Source organism: Lytechinus pictus, chromosome 14, assembly GCF_037042905.1.
Source record: "Lytechinus pictus isolate F3 Inbred chromosome 14, Lp3.0, whole genome shotgun sequence".
Taxonomy (NCBI): domain Eukaryota; kingdom Metazoa; phylum Echinodermata; class Echinoidea; order Temnopleuroida; family Toxopneustidae; genus Lytechinus; species Lytechinus pictus.
In genome coordinates, this window is record NC_087258.1 from 17,291,593 (window position 1) to 17,316,872 (window position 25,280).

Here is a 25,280-nt window from a genome sequence, read left to right on the forward strand (position 1 = left end):
TTGTGTTTAACACAACACTTCTTGCTTTATTTTCATCAATAATACCTGTTTTAGGGTCACATGGATGTTGTATAAAATGATTGCGATCAAATATATATACAAATATACTCTATTTACAGTACCGCTTTGAAACAAGATAACTCAACAAAAGGATGATTATTAAGGCCACCGCACACCTTTCGACTGGTCCGCAAACCGATTTGGGAATAAAACCTAGGAGAATTCGATGCTGATTTTTTAGAAATGGAATGTACTATCCAATGTTCTAATTCACCATATGCATATCTATGTTCAATTTTGTGACTATGCTATCATCTTGTCGTAATGACGTCATAGCAATGGTACGATTTTAAAGTAATTTGGCCTTTACTCCGAAGTAAAGGCTTGCAATTTTCCAAAATTATTTTGCTAGTATTCTTTCAGTTAATTTGAACCTCAAATAAAGAGAACTTCATTCACATTTTCAGAAAATGAGCAAAATGCGATTTGTTCCAAAATCGGATCGTGGACCAGTCCTAAGGTGTGTGGTGGCCTTAAGATGCCAACAAATTATGTAATCAGTGTTCTGAATAACAATGGGCCGGTTTCACTGAACCAGTCACTTAAACAAAGGGGGCAGATCCAGAATTTATCCAAAAGGGGGCACATTCTTTCAAAAAAATGTTGACGAGTACCCCCCCCAAAAAAAAATATCCTGGACAAGCACCCCTCCCCTGGATTTGCATATGGACCACAATCAGGGGGGTGTTTCACAAAGATTTTAGTATGACTTAAGTCGCACTTAAATGCCTACACGTACATGATATGGAACGCGCGATCTTATCGATAGACATGCAGTAGTGCGCGTCCTCATGACACGATCTGACCAATGCGGTCAAGCCTTTCATACCGTAGGCAACTTGGTATTTAAGTGCGACTCCAAGTCATACTTAAATCTTTGTGAAACACCCCCCTGGTATGAGAAATAGATGAACAAAGCATTTGATATGAATATTCAACTTCCACCTGTCATTTTCTGTTCGAAAATCTGATCATACTCGGGTGGTAAAAAAGTAAAAATCTGGTGTATAGATTCATAATTGGAAGCGGTGCAGAATTACCCCAAAGATCTGCTCACAATGTAAAAAGCCATGCAGGTAGCTATTACTAAGATCAAATATTTTGAAATCAGTGTACCTCAATTTCTTTATGAGTGTCTTTCCCTTTATCATGCACCAGTGCAGCATTTCATAAAAACTTTAACATTTGTAATTTCAGCAACAATAATTTCAGATTATTTTCCTAAAGAACAAGGAAGAAAACCATTTTAAAACAATACAAACAAGTCTCTAAGCCTAATGTTTTTGAAAATCACAGGACATTTACATTACTCAATTATAAGCTTTCAATCCCTTACTTTTCTTGATTATGATTTGCTAAAAATACGGTGACACATTTACTCCAGGCTTTATTTCATCTAAGATGTAGGGTTAGGATTAGAATAGGGTTGGAATAGGGTTTTAGGTTAGGTTTAGTGTTAAATCCAGGGTTGAAGTTAGTCATTCCGTTAATGTGTGGAATTTGACATCATTATGAAAGCAAGTTGCTCTTTATTTTAATAATAATAATAATTTCATATTTTACCCAGGGTAGCCACTTAAGTTCTGAAAACTGTTCTCCCAGTGGGCCCTGCTTAACATGATACTGTTATTATTTTCATACATGTAGTCGACCCTGAAAAAGTCTACCTTACATAGGTCAAATATTTTCTTACTGTTTGTCAAATTTCACTATAATTTTAATTGATCTCATTCTGTCAATGTTCTGTTCTCTTTGTTAATTTTCAATAATTTTTGAATTACAGAAAAGCACATTGAGTGCAACTTTCTAAATTGTTGGAAACTCTTCTGACATTAAACTGTGATCAGAGCGGACATGAACATTAGTCTTATCAATAGAAAAAAACAACCCATAACTAATATACACCACAGCCTAGCAAGTCAACGATGCTTTCCTCACACACATGGTACGCTTCATGACGGCATCATTCCGCTCAGATATAAAATGCTCTCTTTTGAAATGCAAGACCGTAAACTAGTCAACACTTTCGACTCGACACAGCGGCAGTGTGCTGCACAATCACTTCAGAAGATATAACTTCCAAGAAATACAATCTAAAGAATACATTCGAAACAACCCTGTCCTCTTTCAACTGGTGTCGCATGTTAAGGGTGTAATCTCAGTGACATACTGATGATTATATGTACTCTCAAATGAATTTTTCATTTGAGCACGCCTCTGATGTCATCAACAAAAAAAATATCCACTCTAATGATACAACTGTTCCTTCTTGCAACTGAATGCTAGATGTGGATCAGAGTTCCTTCTTCCAAAGGAACGCTGGGTTTGGATCAGAGTTTCTTCTTCCAACCGAACGCTAGGTTTGGATCAGAGTTCCTTCTTGCAACTGAACGCTAATAATATAACTGTTCCTTCTTGCAATTGAACGATAGGTTTCCTGATAGATAAGAAGGATCAAAAGAGTCTCTGGTCCTGAACTTGAGCAATGTTTCACAAGAACTTGCAGATGCAGACTCCTGGCCACCACCTGGATATAAATCCCCTTCCATGCACCCTCGCTGGACAGGCGTCTCGGGACGAATGTTTCAAGGCCATCATCGTCTCATCAGCCTCTCTGGATCTAGAACCACAACATCCTCCACCGAGGAAACTTCACAGTGACATCCTGGAAGGGATCCTTGGCAACACAGATTGTGACTGAGAAAGGAGCTGAAGCTAGGCACTGTTCTGAAGTTCACTCAGTAGAGATTAGAGTGTCTTTTAGATTTGTATTGACCAAGCTGTGCCACATCTTGAAAGCCACTGTATCTCCTGTTCTTGATCCTCTCCCATCTTGGATTCCAGTCACTCTCAGCAGAGTTGATTCACATGTCATGTTGACTTGGATGAGATATGTCCGAGTGGAAATTGTACGGCTCATCAGCTCCTTTGGGTAGAACATTCTAAATGAATTCTGTACAGTCAACAGCTGCATCCGTGGCATGGCATGCAGCTGTTCAGTATCTCGAGCACTATCTCCCAAATTTATGCCGAGTTTAAGTTCAACATTCAGTCACTTCTTGAACAATAGCCTCTATCACACAAACCATGGCCACCAACATTTGCAGGCACTAACGTTTTACAATCGTGCTACCATAATCTTTCTTTGTATCACTTTATGTCCTACGGTTTGAACAAAGTCATGTCAGTGCCACGGCAGTGTGCCCATTCTTCATCATCAAACAAAAGCTGGTGAAAAATATTGGACTCTTTCATACAGATCACCATCTCACCTACTCCCGTGAAGGTGACATTATCTCCTGCTATCCAGCAAACTTGAGAATGACCTTCTCTGACAGTCTTGCTATTTTGGAACTCATCACATTCTCGAGCTCTGCCATTCTTCATGCTTCCACCAGCATAAACAGCATTCTGAAGGGGTACATCTGCGGCCATCACACGCCTCAAGAACAACCTTCCAAGACAGCCTTCAAGAACTTAGTCATCGTCTTTCTCTACTTTGAATGATAGAGTTTGTTTCAAGGTAAAGCGAGTGGCGCGATAAACCTGGTTTCCACCGGCCGACCCTCCGCTTGAATGAATGCTCATCGTGGAGGCACAGCTGCTTCCTCTGTTCATTGTCTGAGTGTGACTCAGCTGCAGCCCGCTCTTGATGTCAAGAATAGCCTTCCAGAGAGATTCTCGTTGCTGATGGGGTATGCTTGACAAGTCCTGAGAGAAAAGACAGAAGGGAAGGCATTGCTCAGTACATGGTTTATAATAATAGCTGGATTTATATTAAAAAGTGCTTTTTGCTTGCTATTATTACCCAGGCTTTAGCTCAAGCTACCATCACCTTGCTGAAGGAAAACATGCCATGGCTAGGATTCGAACCCACAGCCCTCTGTTTGAAAGGCGAATGTCAGAACCACTAGACCACGACGCGCCCACAAGATTATAATTCAATCTTAGGGGATGTTGCAAGAAGATCTATGCAATCAATTGCAAATTTCATTACAATAGATAGAGTTTAACTAAAGCAAATAGAATTGCACTTCTTGCTTTAAAAAACTGGCCAGCAATTGAGTGAAAATTGCAAGACTTATGACTGGTGTTAGAACCCAAAATTGACTTGCAACTGATTGCATGTTTCTTGCAATGTTCCATTAAATGTGAACACCAGGATCCTGTAACACAAAGCTTTGCAATTGATTAAGTGGCTGATATGTACAATTAATTGTACTGAATAATTAATGTAATCAATCATAGAAATCAGCCCTATGATCAATGGCTAAGCTTCGTGTAACCGGGACATGCAAGGCTCACCTGCCCAAAACTGACAAAAGACTGTCAATTTGCCATTAATTATAGCATGGTAACATTGCCCAATGGCTCATTAAAAAAACCCCAAAGAATCACTGTAAGAGCTGCCACAAACTCCAAACTGCCACAATGGTAATTTTCAAGCGAAACGGATCAAGTTCACAGAAACCTAGCAATCCAAAACTATAAGATTAATTGGAATTATGTACTGTAGTCATTCCAATGAGCATACATACTCTTAAAATTTCTTGTAAATTAGAGTCTGAGTATGTAGACTAACTCTGATGGGGGGTCTAATGCACTGGTGGTTCATCGACTTAAAAAAGAAAATGTTCAATTACTTTTATCTGTTTCAAAGAAAAAACAAATCATTTAGATGAAATGAAATCATGTCTTCTAACGTTGGAAGAATTAAGAAAATTCTTTTTTTTACGTATGGCATGAGGGGTTACTTAAATCAAACTTTACCTCCATATTAATCTCATCCAGTTGGTCGACAGTATGAACGCCTTTCTGGTTGAAGATATCTGTATGCTGCTTCATACCAAGTCTCTTCAGGAAGCTTTAAAAGAGAAAATACAAATTGAAATTAAAGATAAATTCCAGTTCTGGTAACGATCTCAAAATGACTTTTTACAGAATCTAATATAATGACCACCCAAGTGTCTGTTTGTAAGAATAAAAAATATGTGCCAAAGGATTCTGGAAGAAATTGTGTAATTGCTGAGAAATAAGCAAAATAAGCGCGGATTCGGTCACTTCCGTCGGGTCTTTATTCCAGCAATAATAATACACTGTCCCACGTGTGCCTATCTGTGTTGGTGATCTTCAGTGTGAACATTTTTCAGCGTAGATTTCAAGATTTCACAAAGTTCAGTTTATGTAACTGTACCAGATCTAGATCCTCGATGATATACTGACAATTAAGCCTGGTTTTACAGACTTTCTCATGAAATCAGTGTTTACTGCAACTACTGGCATTTCTCTTTAACATTCCATAGCATCTCTGAAATTTTTCTAAAAATTATTTTCATTATAAATGACTTCATCTCACCAAAGTTGTTTAAGAGACTAGTCTTGGCCTTTGCTAGTTCTCCTTTTATTTCTCTATTATATTTTCATCAACATTTTTGTCTGACAAGTTGTCCTATATGACAACTTATCAAGGGTAAACTCTATTTTCACTCTGTACAAAGAAACACGACACAAGATGTTTGTCTGGGTCATGATATCTGCCAACAGTCCAGGACTTCAGATTGTGGAGAATATTTTCAGTTCTGTAAAATTTGCACTTTTTTATTGTATAAGTCAGATAGATAGCCAATCGATTATCTTTGAACCTTAACGAAACAAAATACATGTTATTTAGTAATTCCATAGACAAGTTACCGATGAACATTATGTTTGATAATACCCCATTACAAATGGTACCTTACACCAAATTTCTTGGTATAACAGTTGACAGTAAACTTTCTTGGAAAAATCATACTGAAAATATATCCAAAATAATTTCACGAAATATAGGTATTATTAATAGGCTAAAATTTTGCATTTCCTCCACATCACTAATCATGCTCTACTCATCCTTAATCTTGCCTCATTTAAACTACGGGATTCTTATTTGGGGTGATACCCATCAATACTTATTAGATAAATTGTTGCTTTTGCAAAAGAAAGCACTTCGTATTATTTATAGTACATGTTTCCCTTCTCATACGGTCCCACTTTTTCTAGAAAGTAAACTGATGAAAGTCAAAGACCTGTATTTACTACAGTTAGGGCACTTCATGTATAGTTATAATAATAATGCACTTTCCCATATTTTTGATGCCATGTTCCCTAAAAATCAATTTTATCATAACTACCCCACGAGACACTCTGACGAACTTCACATTCCACTTTACAGAACTTTACTGGCCAATAATATTAAAGACAGTGTCTCCTTAAATTCATTCAAACGTAAACTCAAACTTATCCTGCTTAATTCCTATAATTCTTCGCAACGGAACTAACACTTCATTATCTTGATTTTAATCATTACATTTTTCACTTTTATTGTTTTATCTTTTTTCATCTGATATTGTCCAGTTATATCATCTTTTGTTATTTCACCAGATCAAGCTGGTTCGTGGTCAGCCCTTTCCCATTCTTAGTTTTCCTCCTTTTATAAAGTAGTTATCTTGTCTTGTACTGTCCTGTCCTTTGTTTTGTCTTGTCTTCTATGTCTTGTCATCCCCTCTCTCTTTCTGTTTTTTTTTCTTTCCTTTCTTCTGTGTTGCGCAACACTATGAAGACCTCTTTGTGTGAAAAGCTTTGCATTCGTTCAGTAATCATATTTGCATCCGTATGATTTCTTTTGTTATCTTTTTCTTTCCTGTAATACATATATGTACGCATATAAGAATAAGTCTACTATACTTTCTTCATTTCCAAGGGGGATCCACACTTTACAAGCTTTGCTTTTTAGTGGATCCCCCTCATTTCCATTTATGCTCTATATTATACTGTTTTTTCTGTTTTTTTTTTTTACGAAGTAAGAATGCCCTTGTGTAAAATTGTACTTGATTTGTATTACTTTATATTACTTTGTATTATGTTTTGAATGGAAATTAAATAAAAGAATTGAATTGATTTGCAGGATAGAGAGATTATGTGTAAGTTACCTATGAGAGACCTCAGGGTGACTCTAGAAAAGATGGTCGCCCCAAAGCATTCAATTATAGGAATTCTATGGGTGGTTTTGGCTGTCATGAGGGCAAAGTCACCCATCTCCCTTGTGTAGTTATTCCCTACACTGCTTTAACAGAACATTTAGGTCCTTTAAACTCGACAGGACTATGAACAACTCTTATCACCAGACTGTCATTGTCTGTTCCAATGAAGCAATTTAACAAAGTCTTACCTATAAATAGAGGGATCTTGATTTGGGCTAATGTTCTGTTGCGCTTGGCAAGTGGGCGGAGTCAGATCCAAGTTCCTGGTAACAGGGAACCCTTGACTACAAGGTATGGCATCAACATCCATTGCGTTAGGTCCATCAGCTTCATCTAAAAGAAACAAACAGGGTCACATTGATGGGATTTGATAAGAACAATGGGTAATTTCAATCCCGTGTTGGTGTAAGGGTGTGTTCAATGTTGATTTTCAAATTTAAACAGCAACATAAATCATGATTGAAAACTCAATTCCAAAACACCGAACCCAAACACGATCAGCTGTGCACCGAAATTTCCCGCTTTCGTTAGCGCAGCTTTAGTGCTCAGTTTGACCCATCACAAGAAACATCAGTTCTGGCACCTGTTTGTGTAGGCTTCCACTGCGAGAGCAAATTTAAAGACGTTTCAAAACGCAATTGTGTTCAATGTGGCATTTGCGATGCTCAAGGTCATAGATCTGAGCTGATCGCATTTACAAACACATTTTTTTTATGTTTAAATTTTCCTCCAAATCGTGATTTGAAAGATGTTTGCTTTTACAACCGGGAATAGTGGACATTGAAAACATCCTTAGTTTCTCATGATATCTGCATTTTGTAATCACGTTTTCAAAAATTTGGAAACCGACATGCAACACACCCTTAGAAGCACAATTTGAATGGCGTTTCCTAGCTCCAAAACCTGTTCTGAGATTACACAAATAATCCAGATCACAACCTGACAGCTCAACACCTAGTGAGTGACTTTTCAGGACCTACATCATCTTATGTTTGGTGTTATACTCATGTTAGCACTGACCTAACACCAACACCAAAATGTCATCACTGAACTTGAAATCTACCAATGAGTACAGAGAGATGACTGATTAATTTTAATAAGGGTCACTCTCAGAAGAACATTACAGTTTGTCACATAAGATTGAAATTTTGTAAAAAGCCTTGTCATGCTGAAAAGTTAGCTAACTGTGCAGGACTAAGCCATAGAGCTTTCCTTCAGCAAGGAATTCATCCAGTGTGCTGAACTCGACCCAGGTGAGGTAAATGGGTACTGGCAGGAAGTAATTCCTCAAAAAGCTGTGTGCACCTGAACAGGTAGCCTAGCTTAGCCAGGGTAATAATAATAGCAGGGCCCGCTGGGAGAACAGTTTTCGGAACTGAAGTGGCTACCCTGGGTAAATATACTGTTATCATTATTATTACAGAATTTACCTTTGCATGGCATGGTGTCCCTGCGTGCAAGTCCCGTGGAGGTGGATGGAGGATAAGGTTCGAGGTTTCTGAACGGTTGTTGAATGGCCTGTTGCTGCTGCTGCTGGGGGTATGAGTTGGTGTGATTCAGCAGCGGAGGGGACGCGTGATTGGTGGGCGGAGGGGTGTTGTTGACAGCGAGGGCGGTGTTGAAGGTGGTCGCCTGGGAGGTGGACGCTGGCGGTGTGGACTGGAAGGAGCTGACCCGTGGTAGGTTTGGTACACCATTAGGCAGACTGAAAATAGAAAAGAAAATAACAGGTTTACATCAACAAGGTTTGGTATCCATTAGCAGGCTGAAAAGAGAGAAGAAATTGTGACATACATCAAAAGTCTTTGTGCAATTTAAAATAAATGTAGCAAAGTTCAATCTCACTTTTCTTTGTGGAAGGGGCTTCAATCTTTCTAATCATCAATCTAATTTCTGTATCCAGTACATACAGGGGAGTATTTCATGAATGGTTTTATCAATGATTATCGCTAATTTGCTCTCGACCAGTCAAATGCATGGAATTTTAGTAGCTTACAACATCGCTGACAAAAATCTTAGGGCCCTCTTACACATGAATCACAATCACAAATTCAAATTCTACTGCGGAGGTGAATTGAATCATCATTGTAATAATGATTGCAATTCGTCTTTGGAATCATCGGACCATTCACATGCTCACTATAAAACTGTGATTTGAATTAGATTTCCCCAGCAAAGGCGGTTTGTGTCCTTGGTAACTTGTCAATCAAAGCACTGCATCGCAAATACAAACTACGATGAGTGCATGACAATTGTATTATCTACGGAGTACTTGAAAGGTCACGTAAGCTCCGACCCCAAAAGATGTTTTGGAGGTCGAGCCTTTCACACGCAAAATTTGTACCGTAAACCGAGTGAAACTTAACTGGAATTCACCTCCAGAGTAGAATTTTAATTCATGATTGTGATTAGCGTTCGTGATTCTTATCATGTTCTACTTTGGTTTTACACTTGCTAAATATTCATTGTTAGCCTTATTTTTCGCTGGAATCAGCATTCAAATTACGATATTTTTACTGTGTGAAAGGGCGGATATTCGTGCTAATAATATTTCTATCAATGACTTCATAATTTATTAAATGGAAGTCAGATCTGAATCCAAGGCTTATATCCTGAAAAAAATGCAATATCAACAAGACAATAGTTTTATGGCAGCCATATTTCTTGAGCTAGGTTTGGGTCTGTAACTTGAAGCTGTTCCTAAATTAGGCACGACTTGATGCACAACTGATGATATCTTTTTAATGTGCAGTAGGCCTTTATATTATAACTAGCTCCCTGAAACACCATTAAATAACATTAATTTGTTTTTGCCCCTTCTATAATTGGGTGTGCAGAGACATATGTGTAAGTAAATGAAAATAATAATCTATGTTCAAATTCAGCACTTACACCCTATCCCAGTAAAATACTTTCCCCCTGACCAACATTCTGAATGCCTGCATAACCTCATCTCAACCAAATACCAACACCATCAGTCAACAATCTTCTGGAACAAACCACTACCACCGGTCCAGCAACACGAATGCATCTCATCAACATCACTGCAACCTACTGTAAACAAACATTACCTCCAGCATACCACTGCCACCGCATCCACAACACCATCACCACAAAGAAACTTGAACCGTCGGTCAAGCAACACCTGTAACAAAGCAGCACCTCCACTCCACCATCAGTTTAGCAATACATAAACTATCAATAACTCTGGTCTACCACTGCCACCACATCACAACCAAAGCCCCCAGAAAGCACTGGTACCATCAGTCCATAATGTTATGCCACCAGTACAACCACCACTCTCATAAAGCAACAACTACCACTTATTCTATCACCACCACCATCACACCTCACAACACTACCATTACAACCACCACTAAACACCTGCTACAGCTGGTCCACCATCACATGTCATCCCACCATCACACCAAGCAACAGCTACAACTGATCCACCACAACATATCACCCCACCAACACACCATCAAGCAACTGTACAACTGGTCCACCACAACATATCACCCCACCAACACACCATCAAGCAACTGCTACAACTGATCCACCACACTATCAAGCAACTGCTACAACTGATCCTCCACACCATCAAGCAACTGCTACAACTGATCCACCACACCATCAAGCAACTGCTACAACTGATCCACCACACTATCAAGCAACTGCTACAACTGATCCTCCACACCATCAAGCAACTGCTACACCACACCAAGCAACTGATCCGCCACACCATCAAACAACTGCTACAACTGATCCACCACACTATCAAGCAACTGCTACGACTGGTCCACCATCACATATCACCCCAACACACCAAGCAACTGCTACAACTGATCCACCACACTATCAAGCAACTGCTACAACTGATCCTCCACACCATCAAGCAACTGCTACAACTGATCCACCACACCATCAAGCAACTGCTACAACTGATCCACCACACTATCAAGCAACTGCTACAACTGATCCTCCACACCATCAAGCAACTGCTACAACTGATCCACCACACCATCAAGCAACTGCTACAACTGATCCACCACACCATCAAGCAACTACTACAACTAATCCACCACACCAAGCAACTGATCCACCACACCATCAAACTACTGCTACAACTGATCCTCCACACCATCAAGCAACTGCTACAACTGATCCATCACACCATCAAGCAACTGCTACAACTGATCCACCACACCATCAAGCAACTGCTACAACTGATCCATCACACTATCAAGCAACTGCTACAACTGGTCCACCACCACATATCACCCCACCAACACACCATCAAGCAACTGCTACAACTGATCCACCACACATCAAGCAACTGCTACAACTGGTACACCACCACATATCACCCCACCAACACACCATCAAGCAACTGCTACAACTGATCCTCCACACCATCAAGCAACTGCTACAACTGATCCATCACACCATCAAGCAACTGCTACAACTGATCCACCACACCATCAAGCAACTGCTACAACTGATCCACCACACTATCAAGCAACTGCTACAACTGGTCCACCACCACATATCACCCCACCAACACACCATCAAGCAACTGCTACAACTGATCCACCACACTATCAAGCAACTGCTACAACTGATCCTCCACACCATCAAGCAACTGCTACAACTGATCCACCACACTATCAAGCAACTGCTACAACTGATCCTCCACACCATCAAGCAACTGCTACAACTGATCCACCACACTATCAAGCAACTGCTACAACTGATCCTCCACACCATCAAGCAACTGCTACAACTGATCCACCACACTATCAAGCAACTGCTACAACTGATCCTCCACACCATCAAGCAACTGCTACAACTGATCCACCACACCATCAAGCAACTGCTACAACTGATCCACCACACTATCAAGCAACTGCTACGACTGGTCCACCATCACATATCACCCCAACACACCATCAAGCAACTGCTACAACTGATCCACCACACTATCAAGCAACTGCTACAACTGATCCTCCACACCATCAAGCAACTGCTACAACTGATCCACCACACTATCAAGCAACTGCTACAACTGATCCACCACACAATCAAGCAACTGCTACAACTGATCCACCACACTATCAAGCAACTGCTACAACTGGTCCACCACCACATGTCACCCCATCAACACACCATCACATCAAGCAACTGCTAAAACTGATCCACCACAACATATCACCCCATCAACACACCATCAAGCAACTGCTACCACCAGAACTCCATGACCTAACATAATCAACACCGTTCCCTCTCAGCCCCTATTAATCACAAATATACCAAAATTTATATATTCATGGATGAACCCATTTCATCTTTTTTTAATGTACAAAAATATTTACAAAGGGTCATATATAAATTAGTAGAATATATTTCTCTATCAAATTGTTGAGTTTGCAATGTAAATGATATAAAAGGAAGAGCGTGATCCAAAGAAATTTTGAGAAATATCTACAGAAACTACAATTTGATTCTTTATGTTGATCAATAATAAAATTAGAGAAGTAGTACATTCTCGATGAGAAAACTCCATGTATGTGTATGGTTTACATCCATTTAGAGAGTATAATTAGGACCTATTTTATAATATATATATATATATATTATATAAACCAATGATAAGTATTAAATTCAAAGGCCTCTGTATTTTAATACATTACTGTCTGAGACAGTAATTTCCCAAATAAAGATGTCAATTGACACTGCATAATTATACCACGACGTATACTATGAAAGCACTTAACATTGACAAATAAAAACCGTTTTTTTATTAAACCAATTTAACATTGATTGTTAATCTACAGGAGAAAGACCTCGCAGTCAAGGCTTCGAAAATGGGTTGAATTACAGATCTTGGTCCCAAAATAATTCCATATCATATCATCATAACAAGCACTACATCATGTAATTAATTTTTTCTTCCGTTCCGTCATGGGGCAAATCCTAGAGTTGCCTGTTCTCCCCACTACAAATAACTGTTCACTTGTATGAACAGATGTACATGATTTTCAAAACATTGAAATTGCAATAAAAATCCAGACAAAAAATGTATGTGTATAGAATCTATTCAAATATTACCTAATATATTTCAGCCAAAACTGAACTATTTATATTACCATTTCTATTAACTAATGATGTATACATTTGCAAATATAACTCTTCTTTAAAGCATGTATATGCTTTCCTGCATGAGTGAATACCAAATAGCAGTTGACAACGTATGCATAGGTTTACAATATCAGTTTGCAATGGAACAAATCTGTTCCCAAGTAACCTGTAATACCCACTAATTTTTTACTCGTTCTACATGTTTATTTTCTTCCTAACTCGTTCCCACGACATTTTTTTTTAAATCTTTCCCTCAACGTAATGACTGAGAAGTCAAGGGAACAGGTCCAAATTTTCTGATTTTATTGAGATTATAAAGGCACATCCTAAGATCTAAAATGGCAGAATTTCGGCAATAACCCACACGAGTACTAGATTGAACGTAGAAGAGGATAAATACTGCACATATCTGTAAGCAATGTTCCTGATCTAAGATCTTCATTCATAAATTAATTTCACTGAGTACTGTTATATGAAGTCTGCAGCTGGGATGCAGAGAGAGAATACTGTTAACATTCCTGAAAGCGCTGTTCCTGAAACAAGATGAATTTCATCTCCACCATAAATCAATTTATTCTACATAATTGAAAAAAAAGCTTGTTGGGTGTTTCAAAAAGCTGTAAGTTATGGGCGAATTTATGAAAGAATGTTGATCCGTTTTTGTGGTGATACACACCAGATTTCCATTGGCGTTGATTTACTTCCCAAGAAGGTGACACGACATTTGCTCCTGTGACGATTGCTCCAGGCTTTGTCTTGAGATGTAGGGTTTAGGGTAGGGTATAGTGTTAAACCCAGGGTTGAAGTTGGCCATTCCATTAGTGTGTGGGTCTTAGAGCAGAGCAATTGTCGCCAGAGCAAATGTCATGGAGCCTCCAAGAAAGGGTCACCAGTCCTTCGAAATGTCACACGAAAAGCTTTATGAAACATCCACCTGAACACACACTGCCTAGGTACTGTTCGGTGAAGTCTACGGTCAGGACGATGCCCTCTTTGTAAAATCAACCCTCAAATGAAAAAAATACAAACATTGCTGCAGACAAGACAAGCTGAACCAGGAATGGACGGCATGCAGGAGGAGAGAATGGGAGAGATGTAGGGGAAGAGAGAGAGGGAGGGTGTCAAGGTGCTACTTTTGTTTCTCGTTCCCACCCGCTTTCTTCGATCTTTTCCTGTAGTACCGTTGGAGCTCTTCACGGATCCTGTAGCCAGGTGGAAACGAGAAACAAAAGAGACCCTTGTCAACGATCATGTTACTCTTCCCTCAAAATCTACTTTTCTCCCTCTCCCCATCTCTAAAAAAAAAATCTTCTAGAAAATCTTCAAAATCAATAACTGAAAATCCCCCCCTAATATCAATTATCAAAACTGTTCTCTAATCTTTGGCAGAGCGAATATTGGTCCTTCACGAGGCTAACGATATTACGATGGAAACCTTCTTGGATAATCTCCAAGGCTCCAACAAAATCTTGTCTTGTCTTGAGTCGCCATATGCAGGCTTGCTGTACTCCACCTACTTTGTTGAAAGTGTGAGGTCACCGAGCAAGCAGGTTACTTTCTTACAAGGCTTGTGGGTGATTTTTGTTCTGAAGGAGTCCAGTGACTTTGTTATAGTTGTATCCGTGTTCAATTCATTCTTTAATTCAATCTTTAAGGGTCCGAGGGAAGAAGCTGTATTTTTGAGTATCCCTTTAGACTTCATTTCCCGAATTGTTGAACAACTTCCCCTATTTTAATAACATATGCTCATATGGATACAAGTAAAAAGCTATTTTTAGGTATGTAAGCATGTATTATTCCATCTCTCCTGATTCTATCATTGATAAAATAAATCTCACCTCTGACCACAACTCTGAACAAACTTCTTAATCCACCTAAAAAAAATACTTCAATCTTCACGTCATTCTATCATGGTAACTTGCTACCATAGCAACTACTACAATGGTAACAATCAACATCAATCACGCTACCATGGTAACTATCAACATCATACTACCATGGTAACTATCAACATCATGCTACCATGGTAAATATCAACACCAATCATGTTACCATGGTAACTACAACATTAAATCATGCTACCATGGTAACTACAACATCAATCATGCTACCATGGTAACTACCAACATCAATCAAGCTACCATGGCAACTACCAACATCAATCATGCTACCATGGCAATGATCAACATCAATCAAGCTACCACGGCAACTACCAACATCAATCATGCTACCATGGTTACTATCAACATCAATCATGCTACCATGGTAACTGGCAATATCAATCATGCTACCATGGTAACTATCAACATCAATCATGCTACCATGGTAACTACCCCAATCATCCCAAGCTATGTGGTTAAGCATTATAGCCAGATGTGGTCACAATCTGAACATAAGTTCGAACAGAATCCAATGAAATGACATCCAAAGAGTTTATAAGATTTGTGTCAATGATTCTGGTAGAACATTTGTAATTACTGAGAAATCAACAAAGCAACCTTAGCTTTCCAGCCACAAGTCAGATCTATTTTCTAAGCAGTAATAATACATTGTCCCACATGTCTTTATCTGTGTCGGTGATCTTCAGTGTGGCCATTTTTCAGCTTAGATTTCCTGATTTCACAATCTTCCATTTATGCAAATAAACCAATCAATCATATCTCTATGGAAATCCATTAGTGTCATAATTTTTTCTACAGGAAATTTGCAAAATGTCCTTTGAAAACAAAGGAGAACACATCAAATTGTCAAAAAAATCAATGAATTTATGGATATACATTCATATCTAGAATTTTTTTTGAACAAAGATGAATATTTACATGTTGACTTTGCTGGCTTTCCATAGTTGCGATTGATCGGATCAATCGTAACTCTTTTGTAAGGCGGGCCCCAGATCTAGATCTACCATGGTATGGTGACAATGAACCTTGATTTTACTGACTTTCTCATGAAATCATTGTTTTGCGGCAAAAAAAAAACTACTTACCTTTAAGCAATAAACAAAGTAAAGAAGGGGGTACTTACTGGTTGTTCAATTTCATCTGCTGCTGAGTCTGTTGTTGTCTGTACTGATTTATCTGATTTGGAGCAACCAGTTCCATTAGGTCCAAGCTCTCCTTGATCTTCATCAAGATCTCGTACTTCTCTCTACCTTGGACCTGTAAAAGTAACCCATGGATAACATGAATTATTCCCCATGGAGTGGATTATGTGCACACCAATTGAATCTGGCGATTGGGGTCGTAATGGGATCCCAGCTCTCCTTGATCTTCATCAAAATCTCATACTTCTCTCGACCTAGGACCTGTAGGTAACCCATGGATAACATGAATTATTCCCCATGGAGTGGATTATGTGCACACCAATTGAATCTGGCGATTGGGGTCGTAATGGGATCCCAACTCTCCTTGATCTTCATTAAGATCTCATACTTATCTCGACCATGGACCTGTAAAAGTAACCCATTGATAACATGAATTATTCCCCATGGAGTGGATTGTGTGCACACCAATTGAATTTGGCGATTGGTGTTATATGGTCAGAGCTCTCATTAACCTTCATCAAGATTTCATACTTTACTCAACCTTAGGCCTGTCAAAGTAACCCATGATGAATAAAATGAATTATTCCCCATAGAGTGGATAATGTGCACATTAATTTAATCTGGCGATTGGGGATATAATGAGGTCCAAGCTCTTTGTTTTCCATCAAGATTTCCTATTTCTCTTGACTGAGGACCTCTCAAAGTAATCAATGGATAACATAAATTATACCACAAGGAGCAAATAAACTTTGCGTAGTTTTTCATACCTCAATGAGAAAGGTTTCTTCATCCTTTTTTGCCTTTTTGGAGAAGGACGTCACGCCCACTACCGAAGTGACCTTGCTGGGACCTGAAAGACAAAGTAGCGAGAATGACGACGATCATTCGCTGCACTTGCATTGTGTCCTATGATGCACCATGCTGTACCTTGGGGTACCATGTTGCAGAACGCCGCCATCTTGCATTGATCCTAAGTACAACCGCATGACGCTGACCAATCACGTGCATGTCTGAGCAAGCCAAGCGTACGTTTTTCTGCATGCGCATATAGTCGCCCTACGTGTCAATGATAACATTTTAAACATCATAATATTCCATCCAATTCAATTTCAATTTAATTTATTTCACATTTGCATAAAAAGACAATACATACAACTACAGTGATAAAATATGAGCAGTGAGCTTAATAGTGCAATAATATAGCATTTTGAACATAATGAAGCACAACAAAATAAATTCACATTTTTAATGCCAGGGTACAGCCCTAAAAAAATTAAAATGGCGGGTTTTCATACTGGGGTACCAATTTGTGCATGATATATTTGTTTGAAAATATTCAAACACAGTGGAAATTGTAACAAGTGGAACGCCTCTGGCAGTCTCGCCTGCATTACGCAATTTAATATAGCAGCAGTGCTGACTTTGAAAACTACTATAAAATAATCATTCACAAAAACACCATTCATATAATGACATAATACAACGTTCATTGACCATAAATGACATTTGAACGGTGACTTGAGACTTGTCAACTACACCCATGTCCACATTTCATTCACTCTATCCATAAAATTTCAAAGTTATGATGGCAATTCAACAATTACCCCAACATGGCCTAAGTTTATTGACCTTAACTGACCTTTGACCTCGGTTTTGTGACCTGAAACTCACAGGGGATGTTCAGTGATAATTGATTACTCTTATGTCCAAGTTTTATGAACTAGATCCATAAACTTTCAGAGTAAGGATGGTAATTTAACAAATACCCCCAACACGGCCAAAGTTCATTGACCTTATATGGCCATTGACCATGGTCATGTGACCTGAAACTCGCACAGGATATTCAGTGGTACTTGATTAACCTAATGTCCAAGTTTCATGAACTAGATCCATACATTTTCAAAGTTATGATGGTAATTCAACAAATACCCCCAACTTGGCCAAAGTTCATTGACCCTAAATGACCTTTGACCTTGGTCATGTGACCTGAAACTCAGGCAGGATGTACACTCATACTTCATTAACCTTATGTCCAAGTTTCATGAACTAGATCCATAAATTTTCAAAGTTATGATAGTAATTCAACAAATACCCCCAACTTGACCAAAGTTCATTGACCCTAAATGACCTTTGACCTTGGTCACGTGACCTGATACTCGAGCACGATGTTCACTAATACTTGATTAACATTATTCCCAAGTTTCATAAACTAGGTCCATATACTTTCTAAGTTATGTCATTTCAAAAACTTAACCTTCGGTTAAGATTTTGAAAATAATTCTCCCAACATGGTCTAAGTTCATTGACCCTAAATGACCTTTGACCTTGGTCATGTGACCTGAAACTCAGGCAGGATGTTCAGTAATACTTGATTGAACTTATGTCCAAGTTTCATGAACTAGGTCCATATACTTTCTAAGTTATGTCATTTCAAAAACTTAACCTTAGGTTAAGATTTGATGTTGACGCCGCCGTCGTCGGAAAAGCGGCGCCTATAGTCTCGCTCTGCTATGCAGGCGAGACAAAAATAGGTGACGATGCCAAATGTAATGTATACTTTTCAGTAAGAACTTGCAAAAAGTAAAACATAAAATTCATAGGAAACAAATTTTGTAACACATTAAAGACTTCAACTCATTTAACATAGAGCTTGCCAACCTATGCAAAAAGAAAGTGAAATTTGTCTTCATAATTCATAACAAGGTGGTTCACGAAACACGAGTCTCGCCTGATTTCACCATCAATGAAACTATGCAATATCATCTTTTGATCCCTAGATGACCTTTGACTTATCATCGTTATGAACATCCATGTGGTATTACCCAAGGATCATATTTACCAAGTGTGAACTTATTTGATGCAGAAAGAAAGAAATGAGAGCTAGATGAACAAAAACTTTTTACATTTTTTCTAACAGACTAAAAGGAAAATTGATCACTAGGTCTCTGCCAAACTTAGTTCAGGTGAGACAAAAAAAAAAAAAATGTTTCTCGGTCCTTACCTCTCTTTAGGGGTTTCTTTTGGGGCGCTTTATTCTTCTCGAAGGATTTCTCCTCTGACTTCCGATCCCTACCAGGACAGGCGCACACCCTCACGTCCAAAATCTGTCGGCCCAATATACTCCCCGTACTGTCAACAAGATTGAAAAAGAGTGGTCGTTAAATATCACATGATTGAAAAAAAGATTGATAAAGAGTAGTAGTAAAATATATGAAAGTCAAAGGCCAAATTCATAAAGACAGTATATGAAACTGCAGTTTTATGCGGATTTCATCTGAAAGTTACTAATTATAAAATAACGAATGCAGTCCTTTCAACAAATTTTAAGAAGAGCGGTCGTTATGATACGAAAAACAAATGCAAAAATTCATAAATATTTGAAAGCTAGTTTTATGCAGATTTCATCTGAATGTTACTCGTATAAAATAATGAATGCATTCTTTTGAAGCGCTAAATTTATAATAGCTGCTACGGTCTGAGACCACAAAAAAAAAGTGAAGCTTACTCTGATTCTAGGGTGAAGACGAGTTGAATCTTCCTCCTGTTCAGGCCACCGACGCACGAGATAAAGCATTTAAAGGTGAACAGGTACTTTGAGAATTCCGTACCAACCTGGGGAACAGTATAAGGGACTAAAAGGCTGTACCGTGAACTCTGTTGATCAGTGAAGTACATTGTGTTAGGGTCGCTACATAGAACCAAATGGTTTGAAGAATTTTCTGCAAAGAGAGAGAGAAAAACATCAATATTTTTACTTTCTTTCTTAATAATTGAAAAAGAGAGGGGCAAATAAAATTACAGTCAATATACTTAGGCTTCTAGGAAATTACCCCTGTTTATCATTCAAATGTTTGCTGCATGAAGTTTTTGAATCACTTGAAATGGCCGAGTTGTAACTTAATCGCCCGCTGCCCTGCCTTGTAAGTGGGTTAACCTCCACATGAGCAGTGTGCATACAATGGCTATGACTGTACTGCACTTTCCCCATTCCCTCAGAGCTTTGTAATAGCTCACTAGATTGCTAGCGCGTAATGTGTTTATTATCATTTTTATATTATACAACTCCCAAGAATGTTCTGTAATCTGATCGGTCCAAATCGGATCACATGATATTCAGCGAATTGCACTATTGAATCCAAAATACACTATCCTGCACTCTGAAGTCAGAGTGCAGGATAGTGCGAGTTCTGGAATTATCTAGAATTTAGATCAAATACAGCATTCGGGGCAACTCAGTAACATGGGTGGGGGGGGGGGGGGTTGTATAAAACAAACAATACATGCATTCTTGTGCATAGAGGACCTAAATAATGAACTCGGTGCTCGACTCGCCAATGGATATACCGCACTCGGTCCTGCGCACCTCAGTGCGGTATATCCATTGGCTCTTCTCGCACATCGTTCATCATTTGGCCCTGCATGCATGCGCTTACGTGCATTATTTGTATACTAAAACCCTTCAAACTGTTAATTTAAAACATAATATCAACTGGACTGCATGATTTCTTCTGTCCCATGATAAGAATTTTAATGTTAGTTTGTTATGCCATGAAAAGAGGGCGTGAAGATTCGAGTCCCTGAATTTGTCCCAGAACTCATCTTCGAGCATGGATCAAAACAAACTGTTATTCATGTTATTGCTGGATAGTTGCCAAGTCATTTCATACATAGAATTTTAGCATAAGCTTTGATCCTATAATTCATCAAATTGCATTTTATCCCTCAATAATTTGGTATTGTTCATCAAAAAATGCATATACAAATATGATGAATATACCTTTAGACATTTTTTGCTCAGTCACCAAAATGGCTTTTGGCATTGCAGCTTCCCTTCAATTTAATGTACTTTGAGCCTTTGTGTCATGCAATTCATTGCTTTTTGTAGACCAATTGTTTTAAATCGTGAAGTAAAGAATAATAACCTTAATTCAACATTATGCACAACAGAGGGGGTAGGCAAATGAGGTAATTGGTGATGTCACAACTTCTTTTGTGTTATGCACAGCCAATGGTTTCAAATTTTCGCTACTGTAACATGAAACAGTTTTATTCCTGCAGCACATTTGGAATTGTCATAAGAGCTTTCTTGTCAAATCTACACAAAATTTGAATATTTTGTGAGAAAATACACAAACTTTGATGTAATACATGTGCTACTACTTTGTGAAATTAAGTGAATTTTTAGTAGTTGAAACTTTTTCTGATGAGCATTTCAGCTATTATTTATGCTCATTTAATGTGTCTCCTTTCATTCAAATCATTCTTTATTGCTGGGGGTGGACTTGAAATCTTAGACTTACCATCGGGTGGACCGACATGATTAGGGCACCGCGAGACCACTTCAGCTAGGTTCTCAGCCTGCTTGAAAATGGGTAGAACTCTGATGTAGCAGTTAGCAGGAGGCGCCGCGGTGGTCTTGAATTGGATTGGACAGGGTTTGTCCCTGTCCACGAATAACTTCTTGAGAGTTGGGCTGTACTGTAAGGGGCAGAGTTGATTGAAAGAGGTGTTCATCATGACCATTATCACGATCATTTGTACCCATGGTCCTTATCAACATCACTATCTTCTTCTTCTATCAGTGTTTGGTCAAAATTCAGCCAAAGGCATACATGTACAATGTATCAGCTTCATCAACATCATCAAATTTATTACCACCACCACCACCACTACCACCATCATCAATCACTATTATCACCATCATCATAATCATCATCATCATCACCATCATGGTGATCAACAATGTATCATCATCGTTTTCATGGTTGTCGTCACCATTATCAAGATAACATCTTAATCATCACCACGATTCATTTGGCATACGTGTATGCTATACTTACAGTCCACGACACACTTTTCGCTGCCTGGGATGTGGGTTGACCGAGATTGATCTGGAAATCATAAGGGCCAGGATACTCCACACTGCAAAGATAAAAAAAGATATCATCAAGGAACTTTTGAATTTGGTTTGGGGGAAAAAAGGATCATTCAATAGTTTTTAGGTCTGCTCTCTCCTTGAAAGTTGACACCCAAGACAGTAATGACATACTTTTCCCCTTGGTACAACATTGCTACTTGCTCATGAAAAATTGCGATCTCATTTTAATAATTATATCTGCACAAGTATACCTTCTTCTACAAATCATGTTTTGAGTGGCTGTCGAAAGATCATAGAAAGACTTAACAAGACCTTTGAAAGTCATTGAGAGACAGACTGCTGAAAGATGAAAGGCATATTTTCCTGAAAGACTGCTAAAAGACTGTTTTGAATCATTTCAAAAAGTTTTGGAGCCCATAAAGTCCATTGAAGGAGAACTATATTGATTATGAATGTGGTCTTATTATATGTCAATGGAAAGGTAATGATGTGGGGATTATCAGTGGGTCATTCAAAAATAACGAAAATAATACATAAGGTGAAAATCGCCGATTAAAAAACGCTCAAAATGCCTCTCCGAAATATGCCTCGCATCGGTCTCTGAATTGACTTGAATTTGATGACGTCACTTTCTGTACGAGAGGCGTGATTGGCTCTCCCACGTGAAGCTCCACTTGCATGCAAAACCTGTTGCGAGGGTACGTTTTCTCCACACTGTCACTGAATACTTCGATCACGAAATGAAAGAAAACCCAGAATTTTATCTAGATTTGGATTTTCAAATTGATGATTTTGAAGATGAAGAGAATGATGATGAAATTAACAACAAAGTGACGTAGTTGGAGGTAAATTGGGGGAATTACGCCGATGATGATGAGTCGGACAATTCAACTTGCAACATGATCACATGCCGATTCGCTACCTAACTCATGCAGCTGCTAAGTGCTAGCTACACCGCGCGGGCCAAATTGAATTCATGAAAATGAATTACCACACTGTCCAGACAGAGTCTCTTACCTCTGTGACTATGAAGGAGGAAAATAATGATAAAACTGTACTTACAAACAAGTGAATGTAATCCGAACCTGAAGGCAACTCAACGAATAGCAGCAGACGATATGCACCGACGATAAACTTCATGTGGCTGGGATAGATTGTCACTAGATGTAATTTTTATCTCATTAATTTGACAAAATTACGAAACTCGGGGAATTATTTATCTATATAAAAATATAGTAACATCTCGTATTATTTTTTAAATTACGATAAAACCTTTTAAAAGCTCGTATATGTGATCGTAATCAAAATCACAAACATGCCGTATTGCTTGCTCGCCTTGGCTGAGAGAGTAGATCTATGCACGTGTTGCACAGCTCTCAATCAAGCTACGCATGTTGGGGATCTTTTACATCTAATTTTAATTTACCTCAACGTTTTCCTTCAAAAAACGTTTTATCGTAATTTAAAAATTATACGAGATGTTACTATATTTTTATATAGATAAATAATTCCCCGAGTTTCGTAATTTTGTCAAATTAATGAGATAAAAATTACATCTAACAGAACGAGTGACAATCTATCCCAGCCACATGAAGTTTATCATCGGTGCATATCGTCTGCTGCTATTCGTTGAGTTGATTTGCCTTCAGGTTCGGATTACATTCACTTATTTGTAAGTACAGTTTTATCATTATTTTCCTTCTTCATAGTCACAGAAGTAAGATACTCTGTCTGAACAGTGTGGTAAGTCATTTTCGTGAATTCAATTTGGCACGCGCGGTGTAGCTAGCACTTAGCAGCTGCATGAGTTGGTATAGCGAATCGGCATGTGATCGTGTTGCAAGTTGAATTGTCCGACTCCTCATCATCGATTCCCCCAATTTACCCCCAACTACGTCACTTTGTTGTTCACTTCATCATCATTCTCTTCATCTTCAAAATCATCAATTTGAAAATCCAAATCTAGATAAAATTCTGGATTTTCTTTCATTTCGTGATCGAAGTATTCAGTGACAATGTGGAGAAAATGTACCCTCGCAACAGGTTTTGCATGCAAGTGGAGCTTCACGTGGGAGAGCCAATCACGCCTCTCGTACAGAAAGTGACGTCATAAAAAAATCCCCAATTTCGCGGACGTAATTCTGCGTGTTTGAAGCATTCAGAGAGAGAACTTTAAACTATCAATTAACTGAGTTCCATCGGTCTCCATGATAAATGATGTACACCATCGTGTTCTCCTTATTTTCTCCTTTGATTTGATATATGATTCTCCATTTTTACGATTTTCAATATATTTCTCCTTTAAATGATTGGTTTGGAATCATGCTTAAACCTCAGAGACCATTGAAAGTTCATTGAAAGACCACTGAAAGGTCAAGAATATTCATGGTCATTCATGGTCATTCAGGGTCTTACAAGCAATCTTGCTCTCTGCAGAACAGGGTTTATTTTCAAAAGACAATGCTATCGTTTTCTTTATTAGGTACTGAGATATTTTTGAAAATAATGGAGAGGAAACTTACTTTGAGGGTAGCTGTAGATTGTTTGGAGGAGGAGAGAAGGACTGGGGAGGAGGGGAGGTAGCAGGTTCCGTGGCCGATGGGTATCCCGTGGAGCTGGGCATGTTGTGGACAGATAGATGGTCCGTCCCCGTCTGGGGAGGCAGAGTCGAGTTCAGCTGGTCCAAGAACTATTATCAGTGAGGAAAAAAGAGAGAAGAGGTGGAAAAGATAAGAGAATGTATTAGATGAGAGTTAACATAAATTATAAAAAAAAGATAATTATCAAACTTAGCAAATTTAATCACTGAAAAGCTACCTAAACATTCAACAATTATATAGCACTTAATAAAATGTTTCTAAGCACTGCATACTATTACACCTGCTGTTACAGTAGCATAGATATTCTGATTGAGTACTTGAGCATTCAAGGAATTTCTTCCTACCGGGTACCCATATACTAAAACCTGGGTAAAGAATGGCAAATGTTGATAAAAATAAAATGCCTTGCCATAGGATGCGAGTCATGTGGTGGAATTTGAACCCAAGACCTTGTGGTTCAAAGTCCTGAGATTTATCCACTGAGCCACAACACCTTTTACACCTATACATGGTTTATTACCTTGACAAGACAAAAATGTCCCCTC

At 38.6% G+C, this 25,280-nt stretch overlaps 1 protein-coding gene across 2 annotated transcripts in view; it reads right to left on the reverse strand.

Annotated features, from left to right (window-relative positions):
* Positions 1 to 25,280, reverse strand: part of LOC135153068 (cellular tumor antigen p53-like) — a 33,566-nt gene continuing 8,286 nt past the window's right edge. For both annotated transcript variants that reach the window (XM_064109273.1, XM_064109272.1), the window contains exons 2-12: positions 24,658 to 24,824; positions 22,098 to 22,179; positions 21,558 to 21,735; positions 19,763 to 19,976; positions 19,259 to 19,386; positions 17,025 to 17,107; positions 16,239 to 16,372; positions 8,507 to 8,781; positions 7,265 to 7,409; positions 4,831 to 4,924; positions 1 to 3,771 (exon numbers count right to left, since the gene is read on the reverse strand). In XM_064109273.1, the coding sequence (XP_063965343.1) occupies positions 3,538 to 3,771; positions 4,831 to 4,924; positions 7,265 to 7,409; positions 8,507 to 8,781; positions 16,239 to 16,372; positions 17,025 to 17,107; positions 19,259 to 19,386; positions 19,763 to 19,976; positions 21,558 to 21,735; positions 22,098 to 22,179; positions 24,658 to 24,758 (1,668 nt within the window). In that variant the 5' untranslated portion in view covers positions 24,759 to 24,824 and the 3' untranslated portion in view covers positions 1 to 3,537. The remainder of the gene's footprint in view (positions 3,772 to 4,830; positions 4,925 to 7,264; positions 7,410 to 8,506; positions 8,782 to 16,238; positions 16,373 to 17,024; positions 17,108 to 19,258; positions 19,387 to 19,762; positions 19,977 to 21,557; positions 21,736 to 22,097; positions 22,180 to 24,657; positions 24,825 to 25,280) is intronic.